Raw genomic sequence first — 21,584 nt, 5'->3', positions numbered from 1 at the left:
TTTTTTTTTTTTTTTTTTTTTGGGAGAGGGCTACAACTCCTTAGGATCTCCGTAATGGTGCGAGTGTGGGAGTGATTCATTACCAGTAAGTGGGTATTTTATTAACATATCTTACCTGAACTCATAAAATGTAGTTGTGCAGGACATGAATTGATCCAAAAATTTACAGAACAATCCGTAAATCAGTTATTTTTCGTGTATGTCAACATCACAACTTGAATTTATCAGCCATTTTTACTGACCTTGATCGATTTTATTTTGGGACAGCCAATGAGATTCGGGATCTAGGGGAGTGGATCTGTATGGATTTCTCTTATTATAAGCATAAAAATCCCTGTTTATGAAAAAAATATCACATGGAATGCTTTTATTTATCGATGTTTAGTGATATCATACAACACAAACATTTATCAACACCGACATTTACATTATCAAGCGATTCTAAATTTCAAGCGCAAGTCTCCTTACATCACACGAGAACTGTCATGGCTGCAGAGGAGAACAACTGGAAAACACGCAGATTTATTTTACTTGGTTTTCGCGTATAAAGGGCTATGATGTTGAAAGTGAATAAAAAGTCCGTCTTATTGGAAGTAAGTTCAATGCAAAAACAATTTATTTTGCTTGCAGTTGCCCGTATCTAAAAAATGTATTTGCACCATTACGGAGATGCAGTGGAATTGTAGCCCTCTCCTGAAAATATCAGATTAAAAAAAATCGGAGAGTGCTACATTATTGCAGCTATATAAATATGACTCATCATGGCTTTGCTGTTCTTGAGAAGAAGATTCAAAGATTTTTCCTATATATTTCTATGTAAAACTTTGATCCTCCCACCCTACCCCTGAGGGTTAAGATTTTAACAAACTTGAGTCTACACTACCTGAGGATGTTTCCATATAAGTTTCATCCTTCCTGGTCCAGTGTCTCTTGAGAAGATTTTTAAAAGATACCAATAATTTTTCACTAATTCTTAATTATCTCCCCTTGGAAAAAGGCATTGGCCCTTCATTTGAACAAACTTGAATCATCTTTACACAAGGATACTTTGTGGCAAGTTTGGTGGAAATTGGCCCAGTGGTTCTTGAGAAGAAGTCGAAAATGTGAAAAGTTTACAAACGATGCACACCGGCACAACGCACATCCACAAGACGATGGACAAAAACAGATAGCAATAGGTGAACTGAGGACTCAGGTGACCTAAAAATTCGGACATATCTTGAATGGTTTCATTAAAACTGACCTAAACATTAATTTAAGAAAAGTGAGGTCAAGGTCAAAAGAAAGGTCAAGGTCAAAAAATGTTGATGCAGTTGAATAGCTTACATCAGTATGTATCAACATATTAAGTTTGATTACACTATCTTGAATGGTATCTTAAAAACTGAGCTAAACACTAATTTAAGAAAAGTGAGGTCAAGGTCAAAAGAAAGGTCAAGGTAAAAAAAAAATGTTGATGCAGTTGAATAGCTTACATCAGTATGTATCAACATATGAAGTTTGATTATACTATCTTGAATGGTATCTTTAAAACCGACCTAAACACTAATTTAAGAAAAGTGAGGTCAAAGTCAAAGGAAAGGTCAAGGTCAAAATTGTTGATGCAGTTGCATAGCTCTCATCAATATCTATCAGCACATGAAGTTTGATAAAAATATCTTGGATAGTTTCTTTGAAACTGAGCTTTGAACAGAGCTAAATGCAAAGTGTGACAGAAGGACAGACGGAAGGACAGAAGGATGGAAGACAGACATGACAAACACTATATGCCCCGGCCATATTCATGGCGGGGCATAATAAAATGTTCTCCTAGCAGGGATCGAACTCAAAACCTTTGGTTTATAAGACAGGTGCGCTACCACTAGACCACGTATTCAAATGAAGATGGAGGTAGTAAATTAATTGTTTAGGAATAAATAGGAATAGAAACACGTCCTTTTGTTTGTTATGGAATGTAGTAATCAGTATTAAATAGTTTTGAGAAACACGGATTTCCGATTTAAAAAATTATTTGAGTTTATCTGTACCTTGAATGCATTGAGTTAATCATTTAGAAATTTGAGGACATAAAAAACACGACTGGAAGTGATTTTTACAAAGATGTTTGACGTCACTCTAGACATTTGTATTCTCAATAACAAACATAACAAGAGGCCCATGGGCCACATCGCTCACCTGAGCACATTGGCTAGACAAAAGCACATATCAGTTCAGTATTGAAAAGATTATGGGGGGGGGGGGGGGCTTGGGCTTGAATTTTAAACTACCTGATGATGCTTACATGTCAGTATAACAAATGGCTTTGTAATGGCTTTGTTGTACTTGAGAAGAACTTGAAAGTTTTCCCATATATTCCTTTGTAAAAATTTGATCTACCACTGTGGCTCCTCCCTATCCCAGAGGTCATCATTTTAACAAACTTGAATCTACACTACCTGAGGATGCTTCCATATCAATATGACTAAACATAGCTTTACAGTTCTTCAGAAGAAATATTTTTTCTATATGTTCTTATGTAAAAATTTTTAATCCCCCATTGGGCCCCACCCTACCCCAGGGGGTCATCATTTGAACAAAATTGAATTTACACTATCTGATGATGCTTCCATATCAAAATGACTAAACATGATTTTCAGTTCTTGAGAAGAAGATATTTTCCTATATGTTCCTATGTAAAATTTTCTATCCCCCATTGTGGCCCATCCCTATCCCCAGGGGTCATCATTTAAAAAACTTGAATCTACACTACCTGAGGATGCTTCCATATCAGAATGACTAATCATGGCTTTGCTGTTCTTCATCAGAATATATTTTCCTATATATTTCTATTTAAGACTTTGATCCTCCATTGTGGCCCCACCCTACCCCAGGGGGTCATGATTTGAACAAACTTGAATTAACACTACCTGAGGATACTTCCACATAAATATGATCAATCAGGGCTTTGCTGTTCTTGAGAAGAAGATTTTTAAAATATTTCCTATATATTTCTATATAAAACTTTGATCCTCCATTGTGGCCCCGCCCTACCCCTGGGGGTCATGATTTGAATAAATTTGAATCTACACTACATGAGGATGCTTCCATATAAATATGACCAATCAGGGCTTTGCTGTTCTTGAGAAGAAGATTTTTAAAGGCTTTTCCTATATATTCCTATGTAAAACTTTGATCCTCCATTGTGGCCCCACCCTTCCCCCAGGGGTCATGATTTGAACAAACTTGAATCTACACTACCTGATGATGCTTCCATATAAATATGACCAATCAGGGCTTTGCTGTTCTTGAGAAGAAGATTTTTAAAGATTTTTCCTATATATTTCTATATAAAACTTTGATCCTCCATTGTGGCCCCGCCCTACCCCCAGGGGGTCATGATTTTAAAAAATTTAAATCTACACTACATGAGGATGCTTCCAGATAAATATGACCAATCAGGGCTTTGCTGTTCTTGAGAAGAAGATTTTTAAAGATTTTTCCTATATATTCCTATGTAAAACTTTGATCCTCCATTGTGGCCCTGCCCTACCCCCAGGGGTCATGATTTGAACAAACTTGAATCTACACTACCTGAGGATGCTTCCATATAAATATGACCAATCAGGGCTTTGCTGTTCTTGAGAAGAAGATTTTTCCTATATATTTCTATATAAAACTTTGATCCTCCATTGTGGCCCCGCCCTACCCCAGGGGGTCATGATTTGAACAAACTTGAATCTACACTACATGAGGATGCTTCCATATAAATATGACCAATCAGGGCTTTGCTGTTCTTGGGAAGAAGATTTTTAAAGATTTTTCCTATATATTCCTATGTAAAACTTTGATCCTCCATTGTGGCCCTGCCCTACCCCCAGGGGTCATGATTTGAACAAACTTGAATCTACACTACCTGAGGATGCTTCCATATAAATATGACCAATCAGGGCTTTGCTGTTCTTGAGGAGAAGATTTTTAAAGATTTTTCCTATATATTTCTATGTAAAACTTTGATCCTCCATTGTGGCCCCGCCCTACCCCCGGGGGTCATGATTTGAACAAACTTGAATCTACACTACCTGAGGATGCTTCCACATGAGTTTCATCTTCCCTGGCTCTGTGGTTCTTGAGAAGAAGATTTTTAAAAGATGCCATTAATTTTTCACTAATTCTTTATTATCTCCCCTTGAAAGAGGGCATGGCCCTTCATTTGAACAAACTTGAATCCCCTTCACCCAAGGATACTTTGTGGCAAGTTTGGTTGAAATTGGCCCAGTGGTTCTTGAGAAGAAGTTGAAAATGTGAAAAGTTTACAGATGGACGGACAGATAGACGGACAGACAGACGGACACACGGACTACAGACAAAATGTGATCAGAAAAGCTCACTTGAGCCTTCGGCTCAGGTGAGCTAAAAATCATTTCAAGAACTTCATCTATAATGATATTTATGAGAAAGTTAAAAACACCAATTACGTAGTTTTTCTCTTATAACTGGAAGTTGCCGTTTTTTGTTTTGGGTAGGACCAACATACATCTAAACTGTGAAAAAGATACAATTATATGGTGCAAGTCATATTTCAAAAGAAAACAGTTGAAAATTTTGATTTCTTCAATCACTTCCTGTGATGACAGGAAGTGACAGCTGATGCTCTTTACCAAAGTGGTTTTGCCTACTTCTAAAGGTCTATTACTCATATAAGTTTGGTGTCTTAATCTGTTACCATTTCTGAGATCTCACTCAGACAAGTTCTCATTTTGCGGACATGAAAACACGCGACCGGAAGTAAAATTCACAAAGATGTTCGAAGTTAGTCTAGACATTTGCAGTCTTAATAACATATTTAAAAACTATTTCAAATACTTTATCTTTAAGTGATATTTATGGGAAAGTTCAATAGTTAAATTATGCAGTTTTTCGCTTGTAACCGGAAGTTGACATTTTTGTTTCCGGTGGGACCAACATATTTTGAAACTGCAGAACAGATGCAATAATGTGATGCAAGTTTTAATTAAAAAAAAGAAAAGTTGAAATAAAGTGATGCAAGTTTTAATCAAAAAAAGAAAAGTTGATTTCTTTGATCACTTCCTGTGACGACCGGAAGTGACAGCTGATGCTCTTAACCCAAATGGTTTTGCCTACTCCCTAAGGTCTATCACCCATATAAGTTACAGTGCAGGGAACTAATTTTGTTACATAAACCAGCATCAGCATAAGCATTAGTAGCATCAGGATCGAGCTAGCATCAGCATCAGCATTTAAAAAACAGCATTACCAGGTTCAGGATCAGCAAGCAAAGGATAGAACTAGCATAGCTAGCATTGACCTAGATTTAAAAACCAGCATTGACCTACTTAAAATCAGGATTATGCTGGTTTACTAATAATACAGATTCGTTTTTCACAAAACGAAACAGCAAGTATTCTTTTTTCAGTCGGGAACAAATACGAATAATGTATTTCTTGCGGTTAAATTATTCAATACAATCTTAAGATAAATATTAAATTAATTTAATAGCAATAATCCCGCGATATTTTTCAATCTGAATCAGCTAATCACCAAACGTCCTATGGATAATGGAGTCCACTGCCGAGGCCTCGCCACGGCTTGATGTTATTGAAATTGGTAATAAAGGGGTAACTAGTAACACTTGGTCAAGAAAAATAAGTTTTATAATACAATAAAAGTATGATTGGTGAAAGTTTGGTGTATAACTATTTACTATAATTTTTATTGGGTTTTATGTGCATACACCATGTAGGCCTACACGTACTATTGAAGTAATTCACAATCCGAATTTCCTCTAAATTGACGGAAGCCAGAAATAAAAGTCGCAGTGCCTTTGATAAGATAATCATAGAGGTGTATTGAACAAAACCTAATAATTAAACCAAATAATTGATTCTGTATTATTCACAGCATTAAATGAATCTGGTTTAAATATTTTTAATGCGGAGGTTCTTAAATTTTATAAAAACATGTGCAGATAAATTTGAATATGTACCAGAAAAAATTTCACTTTTAAGTAGCTAAAAAATAATTATCATTATAACACAATATAATATATGGGAGAGGATCTATGCATGAAAATACATTCATTTTAAAACTTTTACACTACATATTCTTTTCCTTAAATTGTTTGATGAATTGCATTATTCATCTTAGTGGTACATTGTAAACAAGTTTGTATAATTGTCATGGTATGTAGAATTTTATTTTAAGTACTTTAATCCATTAATACCCTTGCAAATAAGATCTCAATTCAATTAAATACACCAGATTTTATCAACAGAAGTCTATAAATCATTATCTGTGTTTTTCCCAAATTAAGTTTTGCAAGATTTGTAAAAAAAATATATATATAAGATGATCAATGAATAAATCTTAGCTTCTTTGTATAATGTACGTTTATCTTTATTATAGCTCTTTGTGGAAGAACATGAGAGTACTTGATAGAAATGGAGTGCTATGAACAGTCTACAGTTTGTTGTTTCAACACCTCACATGAGAATCTTTTATTCATATGGAGACGCCAACACTTGCCGGTGAAGGGCTGCAAATTTAGACCTGTACTCAGCACTTAGGCCTTTAAGCAGGGAGAGATCTTTTTTGTGCCAGCACCTTCTGTGACACTGGAACTGGGTTTATATGGTCTCATCCAAAGGAATGGGGCAATCTGCAGTGATGTCCGAGAATGATGATTCAAAGAAAATTCTGTTTGGAAAATGACTTTTTTTAAAAAGAGAAATGTTCTTGATTCCTAAAAGTAGAGGGCATGGACAGTATAATGTAATGGTGAAAACTTACAAAAAAACAGTTTTTCAAGAAAGTGAACTTGTTGAAAGAAACTTTGTTGGTGGTCAAGAAAAAAGCTTCACTTTTTCATGCAAACGCCATTCTATTTATTTGACTTTGTGGACATAAATTTATCAAACAAGTGAAAAAGCAGTGAATATGGGACATGAATTGTAAAACTATTAATCTGATTATTCCATCATTACACCATTTCAAAAAATTCTGAAAGTTGTTATGGGACATTTTGTGATTCCATTTATTATTAATTATAATTTGGTTAAGTTAAATTGGCACTGACTATAAATGAATTGCAATTTTTAGAAACTGGGAATATTGTTTTTATTGCTTCCATGAACTTAAAATTTTAAATGTATACTGTGTTGTTCTACAATAAACATAAAAAAACCCTTTATTTTGTCCCCTACTTCAAATATATTGTGCCTTACAGCACAATTTGCTTCTAAGGAGTGGTAGAAGAAAAATTTGGAAAAGATTATGTAGAGATTGTTACATTTTCAGAAACTGAACGTTTTACCAAGGTGGTACACATCTAGAAAAGAAAAACTGATAGAAAATATTACTGTAAATTTCATATATTAAGGTTTTAATTTTAAAATTGTGAAATTTGTTTTGAAATGAAGGAGAACAGTTTTAATGTTACATCATCAAGGTGAAAAGATATCTGGCTAGCATCAAACTCTAAATCTATGGTACACCATAGTATAATAGGTGAATGATTTAAACCACTGGCTTAAACAATGAGGAAAATGTATCTGTACAATATGTACCATGCTGTAAGAGAAGAAATATCTATACAGTAAAACATGGTTATAACGAACATGCTATAATGAATTCATGCTGATGGCGAAATGATTTTCATTCCCTGTGGTTTTCAAATCCATTGGAAAGTAAACATATAACAAATCAAAACTGTTTATCCCAGGCATTTTGCTGTAAGCTTATTTTTCTGTATTTGAATGATAAGTTACTTCATTCTAAAATGCCCTACATGATAATGTGTTATCCCCCATATTCAGTCTCTTAATTAATGCAGATTATGGAATTTTCCAGCTAACATTTTAAATGAAATCCAAATAAAGAAATGTTATGATTTCAAGTTTAAATATATTCAGATGTCAATGAATGGGGACATATCGGTATTACTATTTTTGTCTATACAACTCATTAAAGCTGAACATGATTCGTAAAAGGAATTTGTCCGCCATATTCGACTGAACTCTCGCTATATCTGAGGGACCCTATATATAGGGCCGCTCACTTAGTCACTGGTCAGTGTAATCAATCGTCACCGGTGTAGATGGACGTATACATGTAGCACTCGGTAGCGACAAAAAATAACTGTTTACTTCTAATGCAGGATAGTAAGATACCAAAGGGACTTGCAACAGTTGACCAGGTCAGTGCAGTATACGAACAAACACTAATACACGTACTAACTGCAATAAAATGTAAACAAAGGCAATGCAAGATAACCAGCATGAACACGGGTCGCCATTCCACGCCGATACCCGTGACAATAAAGCAGTCAGGTGTATCGAATGTGAAGAGTATACCCTGGTGCTGATATCCTAGATAGTAATATCAAAAATGGTGTACCCGTATGCCTATTTACGAGTCGTGTTCAGCTTTAACCTTGGCTTTACTCAGTATTTAACCATTACATGTATAATATTCCATTCAGTTACCTAGTACACAATTCTTAGCTCAAATACTGTATATATACTCTGTATAGTGTAAGCAAGTATATCCAACTCAAACTTTAGTGAAAAGTAGGAACATCAGTGAATATTTAACCAGTCATGAATTAGTGTTCCATTTTTTAAGTTGGGGTGTAAGTAATCAAAAATTTTATTTATTTAGAGTATTCATGAAATAAAGGATTGCATATGCTTCAATAAGAACACTACATGTAACAGAAATATTGCCTGTCTACATCATCTCAGAGGCAGGGATGTTGGTGTTATCAAAAAATACCAAGGGTATTATCTTTTTATGTTTTTTTTTTTTGAAAAAATATGTACTACAAACACAACTTGGACATAAAATTTTATATATACATGTATCTCTCTATTAGTACCTAAAACATCACACTACTGTAAAATATATGTGTTTATTTATTTGACAAAATCAATTATGTGCACAATCATATGAACAGTTTTAAGACTGTACAAAAGAGCAGGCATGTATTTGAATTTTCATACATCTGATATGTAATCATGTACAATACATAAAGCACTTGAAGTCCACTTTAAATTCTGTACATTACTTTTTAGATCTACATGGGGGATAATGTCTTAAAAATGTACATGTATGTGATCAATGAATTTGGCACACTTCATCACACAGGTTTTAATGCCACTGTCTGATTTACAGAAGTTGATTATTAGTTCTTGGCTTCTCACTATTTTTTCAGATAGAATTTCATCAGCTGGATTTAGGTCCAAAGAGGATGCCAGCATATCTAAATCATTCTTCAAAATATTCTTTTTTTGCCATCAATCCCTGGTGGACTTACTGCAGTGTTTACTGTCATTGGCCTGAAAAATATGTAATATTAGGTCATGATTTAATTAAAAAAATTTATCAAAGTAAATTAAGTTGATTAAGTTTAATTTCTCTTCTTGCATGGATATTAACAAACTTCCAAAGAGAATCTGAATATAAGTTTTGGTTGGAGATTTTTAAATTTCATATAATTAAGAAACTCATCCTTGAATTATTTTAACTTTCAAACAGGCTGCTTAAAGGACTTATCGCATGTTTCTAAATTATTTGAAATTAAAAGCGTAAAACGTTCCTTATGACCACAGTTTATAAATTTTGTGTTTTTACTGCGGATAAACTGCGGTAAATAATCAATTATTGACTCAAATGAAAACCCCTGAATTAAAAATCGAAGTTAATTAGATAGCGATCACGTGACCCTGTGACGTCAAAGGCGACAATGGCTGATCAGCTCTTCACGTAAATCTTACTAAAATATACGCAATACAACCTGAATTTTCTGCGTTATGGACGGTCAAATCTCTGATTTTATCGATATGAAATTTAATATCCAACCTTATATTATAGAATTGTCAGCAAGAAATAATCTGAAAAATCCTTAACATTGTAAAAATAGCAGTGACGATAGCGAGGGAGACACGGCGAAGACGAAGAAACCCGCCATCACAATACAATTTCATTTGTCATTTTATCACATGTATTAACTTATTTGATTCACAAATTTAATATTATTTAACTTTGTTATTCTTCGTTTTTAACATAATATTAATTTATGCAAGTATGCCTTCATATGTTTTGTAAAGGATGGCGGTCTTGAAAAATAATTTTCCGATCACGAAACATTGCCATAATCAGAGCTACAGATTCTAAATGTTTGGAATAAAAAACGAAAATATCTCAAAATTCTTATACGTTAGAACTAGTTAATGTTTCTCTGATAATTGAAAATCACGTTAGGAATTAATTTTTTCAGCATTTTTCATAATTAAGCTGTATTTGTCGTTGATAACTCCGTAAATAGTGTGCAACTTCTCATCTCTCTATCACTGAATTGTCGCCTATGACGTCAGAGCAGTATTTCGCCGAAATCCGACTGAAATATGCATATTGCCGTATTTGAATTTCAACTCTCAATATCTCTTAAAATACACTTTTAACAACGTTAATTGTATTCAGAATTTTAATAAACAAGGTTGTAGATAATATTTTTCATAAAACTAAGATTTCTGAAAAATCATGCAATAAGTCCTTTAAATAATAAAGTTAAAAAATAATTGCTTTTCAATTTAAATAACTTTCCATATTTAGAAAGTGCAATCAATTCTGAGTAAAAATATACTAAATATGTCTTATTTCAATGAAAAATAAAAAAGTTAGAGGCAAATAAGTGACCCCACCTATTATTGGTCAACCACCTTAACACCATATTTTTTGTGTTACTTAAAAAATGACCAACTCCTACAATCCAAAAGAAACTATTTCTTATCAAAACAGTGTTTAATGGTAACTTTGATCAATTTCAAATGCAGCTACATATAAAAAATTCAATAAGAATTGCATGCCTTGATGAAATGTACTCACATGTAACATATACTCTCCTATTTTTAATGTTTTGAGAAATCCCATTTTACCTCTATATTACTTGAATTTATACATCTATAGCTTGTTTGCAAAAAGAAAACCTTATCTATTTTTCAGGATATTTATTGTAATATACAAAAACCCCTCTTGCATCAAAGGTTCAAGAAGAAGTGCCCTGGAAATTGCAGATATCTACCCTACCCCTCCAACCATTACATGATTCTATTGAAAATATACTGTGGAAATCTGATTTTCCTGACTGTCCTTTTTCTGAGTATATTACATTCAATTTCAACATATCTGAAGGATCAAATACATGCATTTAATTCCCATGAATATTTAAAGTGATCATCCTGTCCTTACTTGGCATTTGTGAGTAAATTTCAGGTGCTTAGTAGAATCCAATAATTACATGAAAATGTACATAATTTTGATATTTTTTTCATTAAATATGCAAAAAGACTATCTGTTTTGTTATAATTTAAAGAAAAATATATAATCTATATGAAAATAATGAAAAGTTTAAGTTCTATTACATTATAGAAGACAAATGAGGGGGAAAATGAAGGGGAGGGGTATTTTTTTTATATAATCTGAATCATCAATAGTAAAATTGGTCTAATTTGAAAAAAAATTAAAGCACAGCAATTTTTTTAATAAATGTGGTTCTGTGAACTGATATTTTTGCATACTGACTCATTCTTTTTTCAAAATAATGATATTTAGTGAAATACATGTAAAAAAGAGTAAGTTTATGTAATTTCAGTGATATCGCAATAATTAAGCCCCTTTAATTTTAATTAATACTAAGTAATTGCATCAAAATTTGATAAAAATATATGTGACAGTGCCCAAACTATTATTTTCAAACAAATAAATTTTTCTCAGAAAAAATTGCCTTACTCTGTTAAGATTTGTTATGCTGATGCTTGAAACTCTTTGAAAATGTATACTGGGAAAGGTTTACCCCCCTTGTGTTTAGGTCTCTCTACCTAAATGAATAAGAGTCAAATAAAAGAAATATGGTGAGTTTTGAAAATGGCATACATCAATAAACTTATTTAGAGAAGAATTAGACTAAATTACATATTTCTGAAAATTGGTGTTTTCTTGAAGGTGGCAGAGGATAGTTTTTTTTTAATGCCAAACATGTGCCGAGAGGGTACACATATACATGTGATCCATAAACGTGTACATTGGGACAGTTTTCCAGGGGCTAATTAATTACACTTCATATGCCCATGGCTCACAAATTAGGACAACAAATTACAAGTAATCTGCCTATTAGAGTGCACATGTACCAAAAATGCACCTGGAGACTCCCCAAATTTTGGCTTGTTTTTCCAAGATTTGGGCCTCACTCGCACCCATACAACCCACCCCAGTCCCGAGCGAGCAGGATATAACACCCAGTAGTCTGTAAATCAATGCATGACCTAATGAAAATTCACTAATTGATATGGGGCCATTCACCTTCCCTCTGAGATACACACCTTCTTCTAAGGCCTACTGCTTTTCAGCTGAATTTACTCTGCAACCAACCACTTGTCTTAGTTTCGCATTTACAATTCTGTATATGATAAGCGTCATAGTGACACCTACATGTTGCACATCATTTTTTTCAGCAAGCACTCTGCTACACTGCAAATGTGTCCCATAATTATTCTAATCATTTTTCTACATAAAATATCACATCAAACAGGGGACATCTCAGTTTCTTAAGAAATTTGACCGGGTCTTTAGTACGAAACTATCCCCTGCCACCTAAGAACACAAGGGTAAATTCCATAACCACACTTTTGTTTAAGAGTTGACTTCTAGATTTGGTAGACTGGCCTTGCCTGTCTGATATGCACGGTTATAGATGAACAGGTCTGGTACAATCACTAGATTTAGCTATGTAGCTTGATTTACCTACATAGCTTTATTTACCTACCTGAAGTAGCTTTATTTAGCTACTAAATCAAACTTATTTCTTAAATTAGCATTTTTCCTAGAAAGTGCCAGAAACTTGCACTTCGGTGCAGTGATAATTTTCAACTTTGAACTCATCTGAAAACAATTCATGAAAAAATCACTTTTGGAGATGTGTCTTTTTCTGCGCAATTGCAATCAAAGTTCTTAAAGTTTTCGGGCTATATACAACAGTTAATTTGTGATCTAACAGTTACTCTTTGAGTGACATAACAAAGAAAACCAGTTTTGGTTAACATGAGCACAATGTGAAGTAATCATACTTACCCACGCCTCATCGCAAGATGGTGCACAGTTACTCAAACAATGGAAATACATATTTTCCTTAAAAGTGTTTAAATGCAGCTATGTTAAAACTATCTCTGCTTTAGATTGCTTTTTAAATAATACCTAGAATAAATATTAGTAGATATTTACTTGTGACTTTTTGTCTTTTAAAATAAAAAGCAAAATTGTGCAAAGTTGCCTTGAAATAGCTAAATAAAGCTACCGAGGTAGGGAAATAAAGCTACGGTAGGTAATTTTAGCTACGTAGCTAAATGTACTAATTGCACTGGACCTGATGAATGTACGAAAGAGACAGGCAATACCACTCTATAGATTTGGTCACGAGTTGACATACTAGGTTTGAGTGGACTTGGTTATCAGTCAGTCAGGTTATGTATTGACTTGATGCCATGTGAATTAACTACAGAAGACTGCATCTGAATCTCTAAAAAATCATACATTTAATTCTTTCTCAGTTCTAAAAATTGACCTTTAAAATCACATGGGCTTAAATGCCTGAATCGCTGAGAATTTTGAGTGTTTATTTATTTGTAAATCTGTTTCACATCATCCTTATATAATCTGATAATTAATTAAAAAAAAAAACATTGTTTACATACCCTCTGAGTCATGGTAGTGTACTGATATGATCTGATGGTTCCTTGGAAAACGGCTTTTACAATTTAAAGTATAATATTTTTGCTGAAATATTCACAGGATATATGATAAATTTTTCATCTGGGTTTGTCATAAACTTCGTCATATTCATTGTCCATCACGTTTCCTTGCTCACACGTTGAACACACTGGGGCTCTTCTTCCGAAATCGCTTCAGAAATGGGATAAACCATCGCATCGTTTGGTGCAATCAATACCTCACGAGAATTATCTGGATTGCAGTGGGCAACTAGCCTTTGTCAAACAACTCTGTTACGATAACTTCGCAAGATTTACTTCCAACTTTCTCTGTGTCACTATTTTTGTTTTCAATTTTACGATTGGAATTTGACAAAGCGAAATTAGTTAAAAATCGCTAAATTTCTTTCGGTAAAAAATGTAAACAGATAAAAGAAAGTTATTTAATACAAAATACAAATAAAAATTACAAAAAAAAAAAATTTTATGGCTTAAAATAGCAATGCTGAAATTAAATTATCCACTTCCGCCAGCATTAGAAGGATAATCCTACTTCCGGTAGCATTACTAGCATTGACCTAGTTTTGAACCAGCAAAGGATAAGGATCAGATCAGGATCAGGATAAGGATAACTAGCATTAAATCAGCAAGCAAAGGAAGCATTCAAATCAGCAAGCAAAGGAAGCATTCAGATCAGCATTGTTGCTGTAACAAAATTAGTTCCCTGCACTGTATCTCTAACCGTTTCTGAGATATGACTGGGACAAAATATTTTTGAAAAAAAAACAGAAATTGGACATATCTGACAAAAGGAAGTGAATTTCGAAAAAATGAAAAAAAGTCTGGGGGTATTTTCATTTTCTATCATCCCTGAAAATTTCAAAAAAATCTGTCCAGCCATCTCTGAGAAAATCGAGGGGGACAAGAAAAGGGGAAAATAATAACAATAACTAGACTCTTGTTGCCATGGCAACAAAAAAGTCTTCCGTTCTTCTAAAACTGTAAGAATTTGCTTTTTTTTCTGTGTAAAAAACATACATATATCATATTTACTGTGAAAGAAAATAAAACTGGAAAAAAGTCCTTTCAGTACTTAAGGTACTTTCATTTTCATGATCAATCTTGTATTTAATGCACTTTGCACTTAAAAGAGATATACGTATATCATAGAGCAAGGATAATTAGCAATTTAAAAAAAAAATTGTTTGCAATCATTTCTAAGACAAACAAACAGATGAACGAATACCGTACTATCATAAACTCCACTGTGTGTATGTTCTGGCATAATTGTGATGGTGTTATTAAAAAATATAATGAATTAAGTTAGTATCACATTAAACGTAAAGTCACTGAGTTTTGTAAAGTTTAATATCAAGATTTGACAGCATACCCCTAAGAAAGATTATTCAATTACAGTAATTATTCAGCAATCGATTGATTGATTGATTATATGTTGTTTAACGTCCCTCTCGAGAATTTTTCACTCACATGGAGATGCCACCACTCGCTGGTGGAGACTGCAAATTTTTGTCCTATACTTTGGCACTTATCGTCATTGAGCAGTGAGGAATCTTTTTTGTGCCAGCACCTTCTGCGTCACGGGACCTCGATTTATACAATCTCATCCAAAGGACCGGTCTCCAGGTCCAACAATCGAAGTTCATAATACCGAGATATCTTATTCTTTTTAATTTTATTTTATTTTTTCACAAGTTTGTTGCATCATATTTACCTAAAGATCATACTTCAAGATCATTTCGAACTCAGGCTACTTTATTGCAGTGCATACAGCATCAGGTGATTTTGATTGACAGGTCAACACACGTGCACTTCGTGTGATACTTTTTAAGCAGAAAAATATACAGGATGTGACCATGCCTGACTATGAAATCAGAAAACATTTAATAAAGAATGGGTGTGATTGATATAGAACTAATTTTTGGTCTTTGTAAATGGATAGGAGGATCGGGATTAAGAGGGAATCTCTATCTCTCTCTATCTTCCTCTCTCTCAGACGTAAATTGAACATTTCAGTATCATAATGACAAATCTACCATTATAGAATATGAAATTCTGTATACATGTAAATGGTAATTATAACCATATGTTCCAGATATAAATCTCAAATGAATATATAATTTAAATGTGCCTAGCTGCACGAACATCCCCAAACATTAATCAAGACAGAGGGGGCTTCAAAGGAATTAGATTGTTTTATAAATTATAAGGAAAAGTACGGACATCAGTTGCATGTACATAATTATATATCATTGCATAAAATTGTGTTCATTCAGGTGTACTTATCCCACATATCAACAGTCCTGTGCAATTTTTTTTATCATGTTTTTTTTTCAAAAGAAACATATAGCCTAGCATTACTTCACACAGAATCGTGCTTTCACATATTTTTTTTAACTCTGGAGTATTTCACAAGAATCCAAGAATCACCTTTTCACATCTTTTATAACTCCTTGGGTATATAGAGTATAGATCATATGTCATAAATAATTTAACTTTTTATCAAATATACATGTAATAACCAAATCTAATCTATAGACTGATTTTCTTTCTTTTAAGTGGCAGATGTTAATTTACAGCTAAACTTCGAAATCTCGAACACAGATATTTCGAATACCTATAATCTATAATAAATATATAATTTAATACCTATAATCTATAATAAATATATAATTCAAATGCCTATTTGCAGGAACTTCTCCATAATAAATCAAGACGCGAGGGGGGGGGGGAGGGGGTTTCAAAGGAAGTAGATAGTTTTATGAATTATAAGGAAAATCAGGGATGTCAGTTGCATGTACAGGTATATCACTGCATAAAAATTGTGCAGGTATACTTATCTCACATATCAACAGACCTGTGCAATTTTTTTATCACTGTAATAATTCTTTTTTCAGAGGGAACATCTAGCAGAACATTATTTCACACTGAATTGCCTTTTCACGTAATATTTTAATAACTTTTTGAATATTTCACAAGAATTGCCTTTTCACATAATAATTTATTTACTGCTTGAGTATATTGAGTATCTTGTGTTGTAAATAATTTAACGACTTTTTATCAAATAAAATAACTAAATCTAATCTATAGATTAATTTTTCTTTTTTTAAGTGGGAGATTTCAATTTATTTCTAAAGGCTTTTAAAACAGTATTATGATTTTCTATCGCTCAATTCCATTTTAGTGTATGTAGTATTTTTTTATCGAAAATGAAACTTGGAAATTGGGATATTTGGAATTCAAATCGTAAAGTGTATTTAGAGAATAAAAATTGTCTGAATTAATATAGAATGCTTCGTAACAGTCTTATTCTGAACTATATGAGATAAAATTGCATGCCATCACTATAAATGTATACTGTTTATGATATATTTACTTGAATGTGCTAGCTGGCATATAGGGGAAAGTGTTGATATTTCGGACACTTCAATATGCGTTTTCGGATATACTTGGCATTTACTACTTAATATAGGCATGTGATACACCGATTGATGCAGGGAAACCTCTGCTACTCATTTTCATGGTCCATCGGGTTTTTTTTTTGTGAAATTAATCATGTGTATAACATTTAACAATTTTAAAACAATGCCTGTGATATAAACAAATTGAAATAGTGCTATTAGTGGAATGTTTAGCATATACACCTGTCGTGACAAGATGTACGAATATGATTCATCGCGAAAAGTGGCAAAAAATATTTTCACTCCAGTGGGAGCTCTGACGTGTAAACATGTTAAAACAGTGCCAGGAAGTGAGGTTGTAACTTTGGACAATGGTGTTTTTACTTGGGACACACTGTGTTACAACTTCGGACAGTGGGTAAATAAGGAATTGTTTTGCTGCTCTGCTACACTGATTACATGATGGTCGTGCTAATTACAACAGGGAACTTCAACTTTTGTTGGGACATACTTAAATTAAAATCTTTGTTTTCATAAAATAGAAACATGTTAGTGCACAAGTGTATATTTTGTAGCAAAAAAGATATTTTTTATAGGACAAATGTATATGTATAATCATAAGTCACGGTACATTCACCAGTTTTTTTTTTTATACTCCAAGTGCAACTTTGGGAGGGGAGGGGGCATTTTTTCTTCTTTGGAATTGTAATATGAAATATAATGCAGTACCTGGGCAGCACAGTGTAAATGAACATCTAAATAGCATGACATTGTTTAAGTTTATATTTTTAAAGTTAAATTTATAGGGACGAAATGAAAATACAATAGTCTCTGAATGAGTCAGGAATGGGATAAAGAGGGTACCTCATTATTTTTTTAATTAAATGACATGAACTTTGTAAATATAAGGCTTTGTGTGTAAATATGTTTGTAAATATAAGGCTTTTATGAACACCTGTAACAGGTATGAAATATAGGACAAATCTTTAAAAATCTTCTTCTCAAGAACAGCAAAGCCATAATTGGTCATATTTATATGGAAGCATCTTTAGGTTGTGTACTTCCAATTTTGTCAAATCATGACCCCCGGGGATAGGGTGGGGTCACAATGAAAGTTCAAACTTGTAGACAAAAAAAAAAGCCACAGTTAGTCAAAGAAATAAGTATCCTTAGTTAGTTTAGATTCATTTTTTTCAGATCATGACCCCCCCCCCCCCCTTTCCCCTGTTTTAGGGGTAGGTCGGGACCACTTATGCATTTAAGCTTTTCAATACTGAACCGATTTTTGCTTTTTTCCTAGCCACAGTGTCAAAGTTAAATGTCTTCATGACTATATAAAAAATCGACAATTTGTGAGTGTGTATTAGGGAGGGTGTGTTAGGGAGGGTGTGTGTGCGTGTGTGTGTGTGTTTTTTTTATTTGTAGAAACTAAATTGTTAGCAAGTCAATTTATTATTAAAAAAATTATAGCTATATCTTATGTTAAATATATCAGGAAAAAAAATTATAATCAAGATAAATAAAATACAAATCGTATTGAGTCTTTGGTCCTAAGTCCATGTAGAACATAAAACTAAGAAGAGTTGCCCTCCTTTTCTCTTTAGTATATATATAAATACTGTATGATATTTATTATTACAGGGAAACATGGACTTAGATATTGTGGCTGCAGCGATCCCAGCTTTTGCCTCAAGTCCCTCCGATATTCTGTTTATAAAAGAATTACTATTGATACTGATGTTGATCACAAAGCCCCCACCAGATCCATTGGTGGATGCGCGACATCGGTTAGGTAATGGAGAAACAGGTGTATGGCAAGGAACAGATTTTTTTTGCACGTTCTCTGATTACTCATATGGATTTTTTGAAATCACAGGAGAAAGTATTGAAACATTTTTAGATCTAATGCAAAAAAATTACTAATGTTTTAGGTGCAAACATGAATGGACATAGTTTATCACCAAGAAACCATACATTATTATTTATGATATGGTTGAAATGTTATCCATTGTACTATTTCTTTTCTCAACTCTTTGATGTGATCATAACAACAATTCATGATGAAATCAATCAGTTAATGCATGTATTCCATGTTGTGGCAAAATCCTTTATCACATGGCCTTCTGTTGATGAATGGCAGTATATGCTGTTTGTGTGGCCAAACTTACCATATGCAATCAGTGCAATCGACAGTACCTCAGTTGAGATATATTGCCCAAGAACTGAGCCACAATGATTGTATTATTCCGGTCATAGGAAATATCATGCATTACATGCACAGGTTATAATTGACAACTCAGGGTTGATACGCCACATAGAAAGCGGCTTCCTTGGTCATCAAAATGATGCTCAACAATATTCTTTAACATCTCATAAAATCAGAGAAGAGTTCCCTTTCCCAGTAGATTGTTTTATTTTAGGGGACAAAATATATCCTAACAGGTATCCAATTATAACTCCAATTATTCCCATCACCAAATAATAAACAGGGATCCTCAAGAGCAAAGAAAACGACGGAAATTTAATAGACTTGTGTCGCTGTATAGGTCCCTGATAGAACACTCGATCGGTAAATTAAAGAAATACAAAATTCTGAGAGGTATTTGGCATCATCCGAGGAAGAAATTATCCCTTGTGATAGACATTGTTACAGGACTTGTCTGTATACTACACAATTTTTGATTTATTCACATTACTTATTACATGTACAACAAAGTATTGCAGATACTTGTACAATACAGTGTACCTACAACTTTTTGCATAATCAAGATATATATATATATAGATACATTTTAATTAGTACTCATTTACACAAATTACACTTATAATTATGATGATTCTAAATATTTTTTTCCATGTTTAAATTGTGTCAAATGCATGAAAAAAAATAATGCTATATGAACGAAAGACTGCTTTAAGCTTATGTATTTCTATATGTTCCCCGAAAGCAGTCTTTTGTTCATAGTCCGCAGTCCGTAGTACGGTGTCAAGTGTATCGGATTCTGAAAATGTTTAATAATAAACACTACAATCACTATAAGGACTTCTTTTGGGGAACATAATTATGAAATGCTTACCTTCATCTGCAAAATTAAATCATCCACTGGTCTCCTTGTTATTTCAGCAGGGGAAAACATCACAAAGTCTTCATTAAACACAGCTGAAGAATACAATCTGTCAAAAGGCAAGACTTCAAAACAATTAGATTGTAGATAAAAATTATCAAAAAAGTTAATATTATGACCTTAAAAAAAATTAAAACTTCCACAAATCATTGTTCTATTTCAATGCATATCCTGTACATTAATTATATCTTAATTTAAAGTGACACTGTGATGGACAAACAGGAAAATAGACAACAGTAGAATTTTTGCATGACACAGGCAAGTTTTGTTCAGTTCTTGAAGATATTAGGTTTCAGAAAATTACAGGTTTCAGAACCTAAAAAATCTAATTTAATGGAGAAAAATAAAAGTAAGAAAAATCTTTGTATAACCCATCACAAAAATATTGCTTCTCTTCTTCCTCTTTATTGTACACATGACTGAAAAGTTGAAGAATTTACCATGGTTTCAATTCCAATAAAAAAAAAACTCCAAACAAATCAAAACAAAACAATATTTGCTAATAATTCATTCAGCACAAAGGATGTAAGGCTATCTTGCAATATACATGTATTGTAAAATCGCTAAATTAACTTCTCACTAAAATTACATATTGATTTTTAGGGTTTAATTACGAAAGGGGGATTTTTCGATAAGGCCGTTTTTTGGTCCCTCACGAAATATTATGAAATTTTGATATTTGTCGAAAAACTCCTTATCTTCTGTCAAAGAAGGAAGACAAGTATGGTAGACCACGTAAACTTCACAATGGCCTGGAAATCTGCAACAACTTTAATGCAGGAAAATGCAGCTGGAATAATTCTCATGTATGCAACATCTGCAAGGCAAGTGATCACCAAGGCCATTTGTGCGAGGAAAGCATGAAAAAAAGCAAATGACTAGACAACAAAAAACCAGATGCCCTCCCACTTTCTGCTTCCACTCCAGTTGATATTGATCAGCTAGAAATTAAAAATAAGACTGCATCCAGATCTTACTTTTGTTGAATATCTTTGTAATGGCCTGCACTACGGTTTTGATACCATGATCAATAACACGGACATGCCAAGTAAAGAATGCCAGAACCTCCATTCCGCTTCTTCAAATGCCCAAATTGTGGATGATCTTTTCAGCAAAGATGTGGAAAAGGATTATCTACAAGGACCACCTGATGTAACACCCCCCCCCCCTCCAAAATACATAGTTAGTCCCATTGGAGTTAGTTTAAAAAAAAATTCAAATGAAGCACATTTGACAGCGGACCTATCTGCACCACATTCAGATGCTTTACATCCCAGTATCAA

General features: G+C 33.2%; 1 protein-coding gene across 1 annotated transcript in view; it reads right to left on the bottom strand.

The window, feature by feature from the left end:
- LOC133206146 (probable ATP-dependent RNA helicase DHX37) overlaps nucleotides 1-21,584 on the bottom strand; it is a 725,850-nt gene that overhangs the window by 209,011 nt on the left and 495,255 nt on the right. Inside the window, exon 16 of the mRNA XM_061342078.1 lies at nucleotides 20,254-20,350. Within this exon, the coding sequence (XP_061198062.1) occupies nucleotides 20,254-20,350 (97 nt within the window). The remainder of the gene's footprint in view (nucleotides 1-20,253; nucleotides 20,351-21,584) is intronic.

Source organism: Saccostrea echinata, unplaced genomic scaffold (genome assembly GCF_033153115.1).
Source record: "Saccostrea echinata isolate AGI-Se365-2 ecotype Australia unplaced genomic scaffold, CSIRO_AGI_Sech_v1 ptg000054l, whole genome shotgun sequence".
Classification (NCBI taxonomy): Eukaryota; Metazoa; Mollusca; class Bivalvia; order Ostreida; family Ostreidae; genus Saccostrea; species Saccostrea echinata.
The sequence above is the reverse complement of the archived record's forward strand: the minus strand, read 5'-3'. Positions and strand labels throughout refer to the sequence as shown.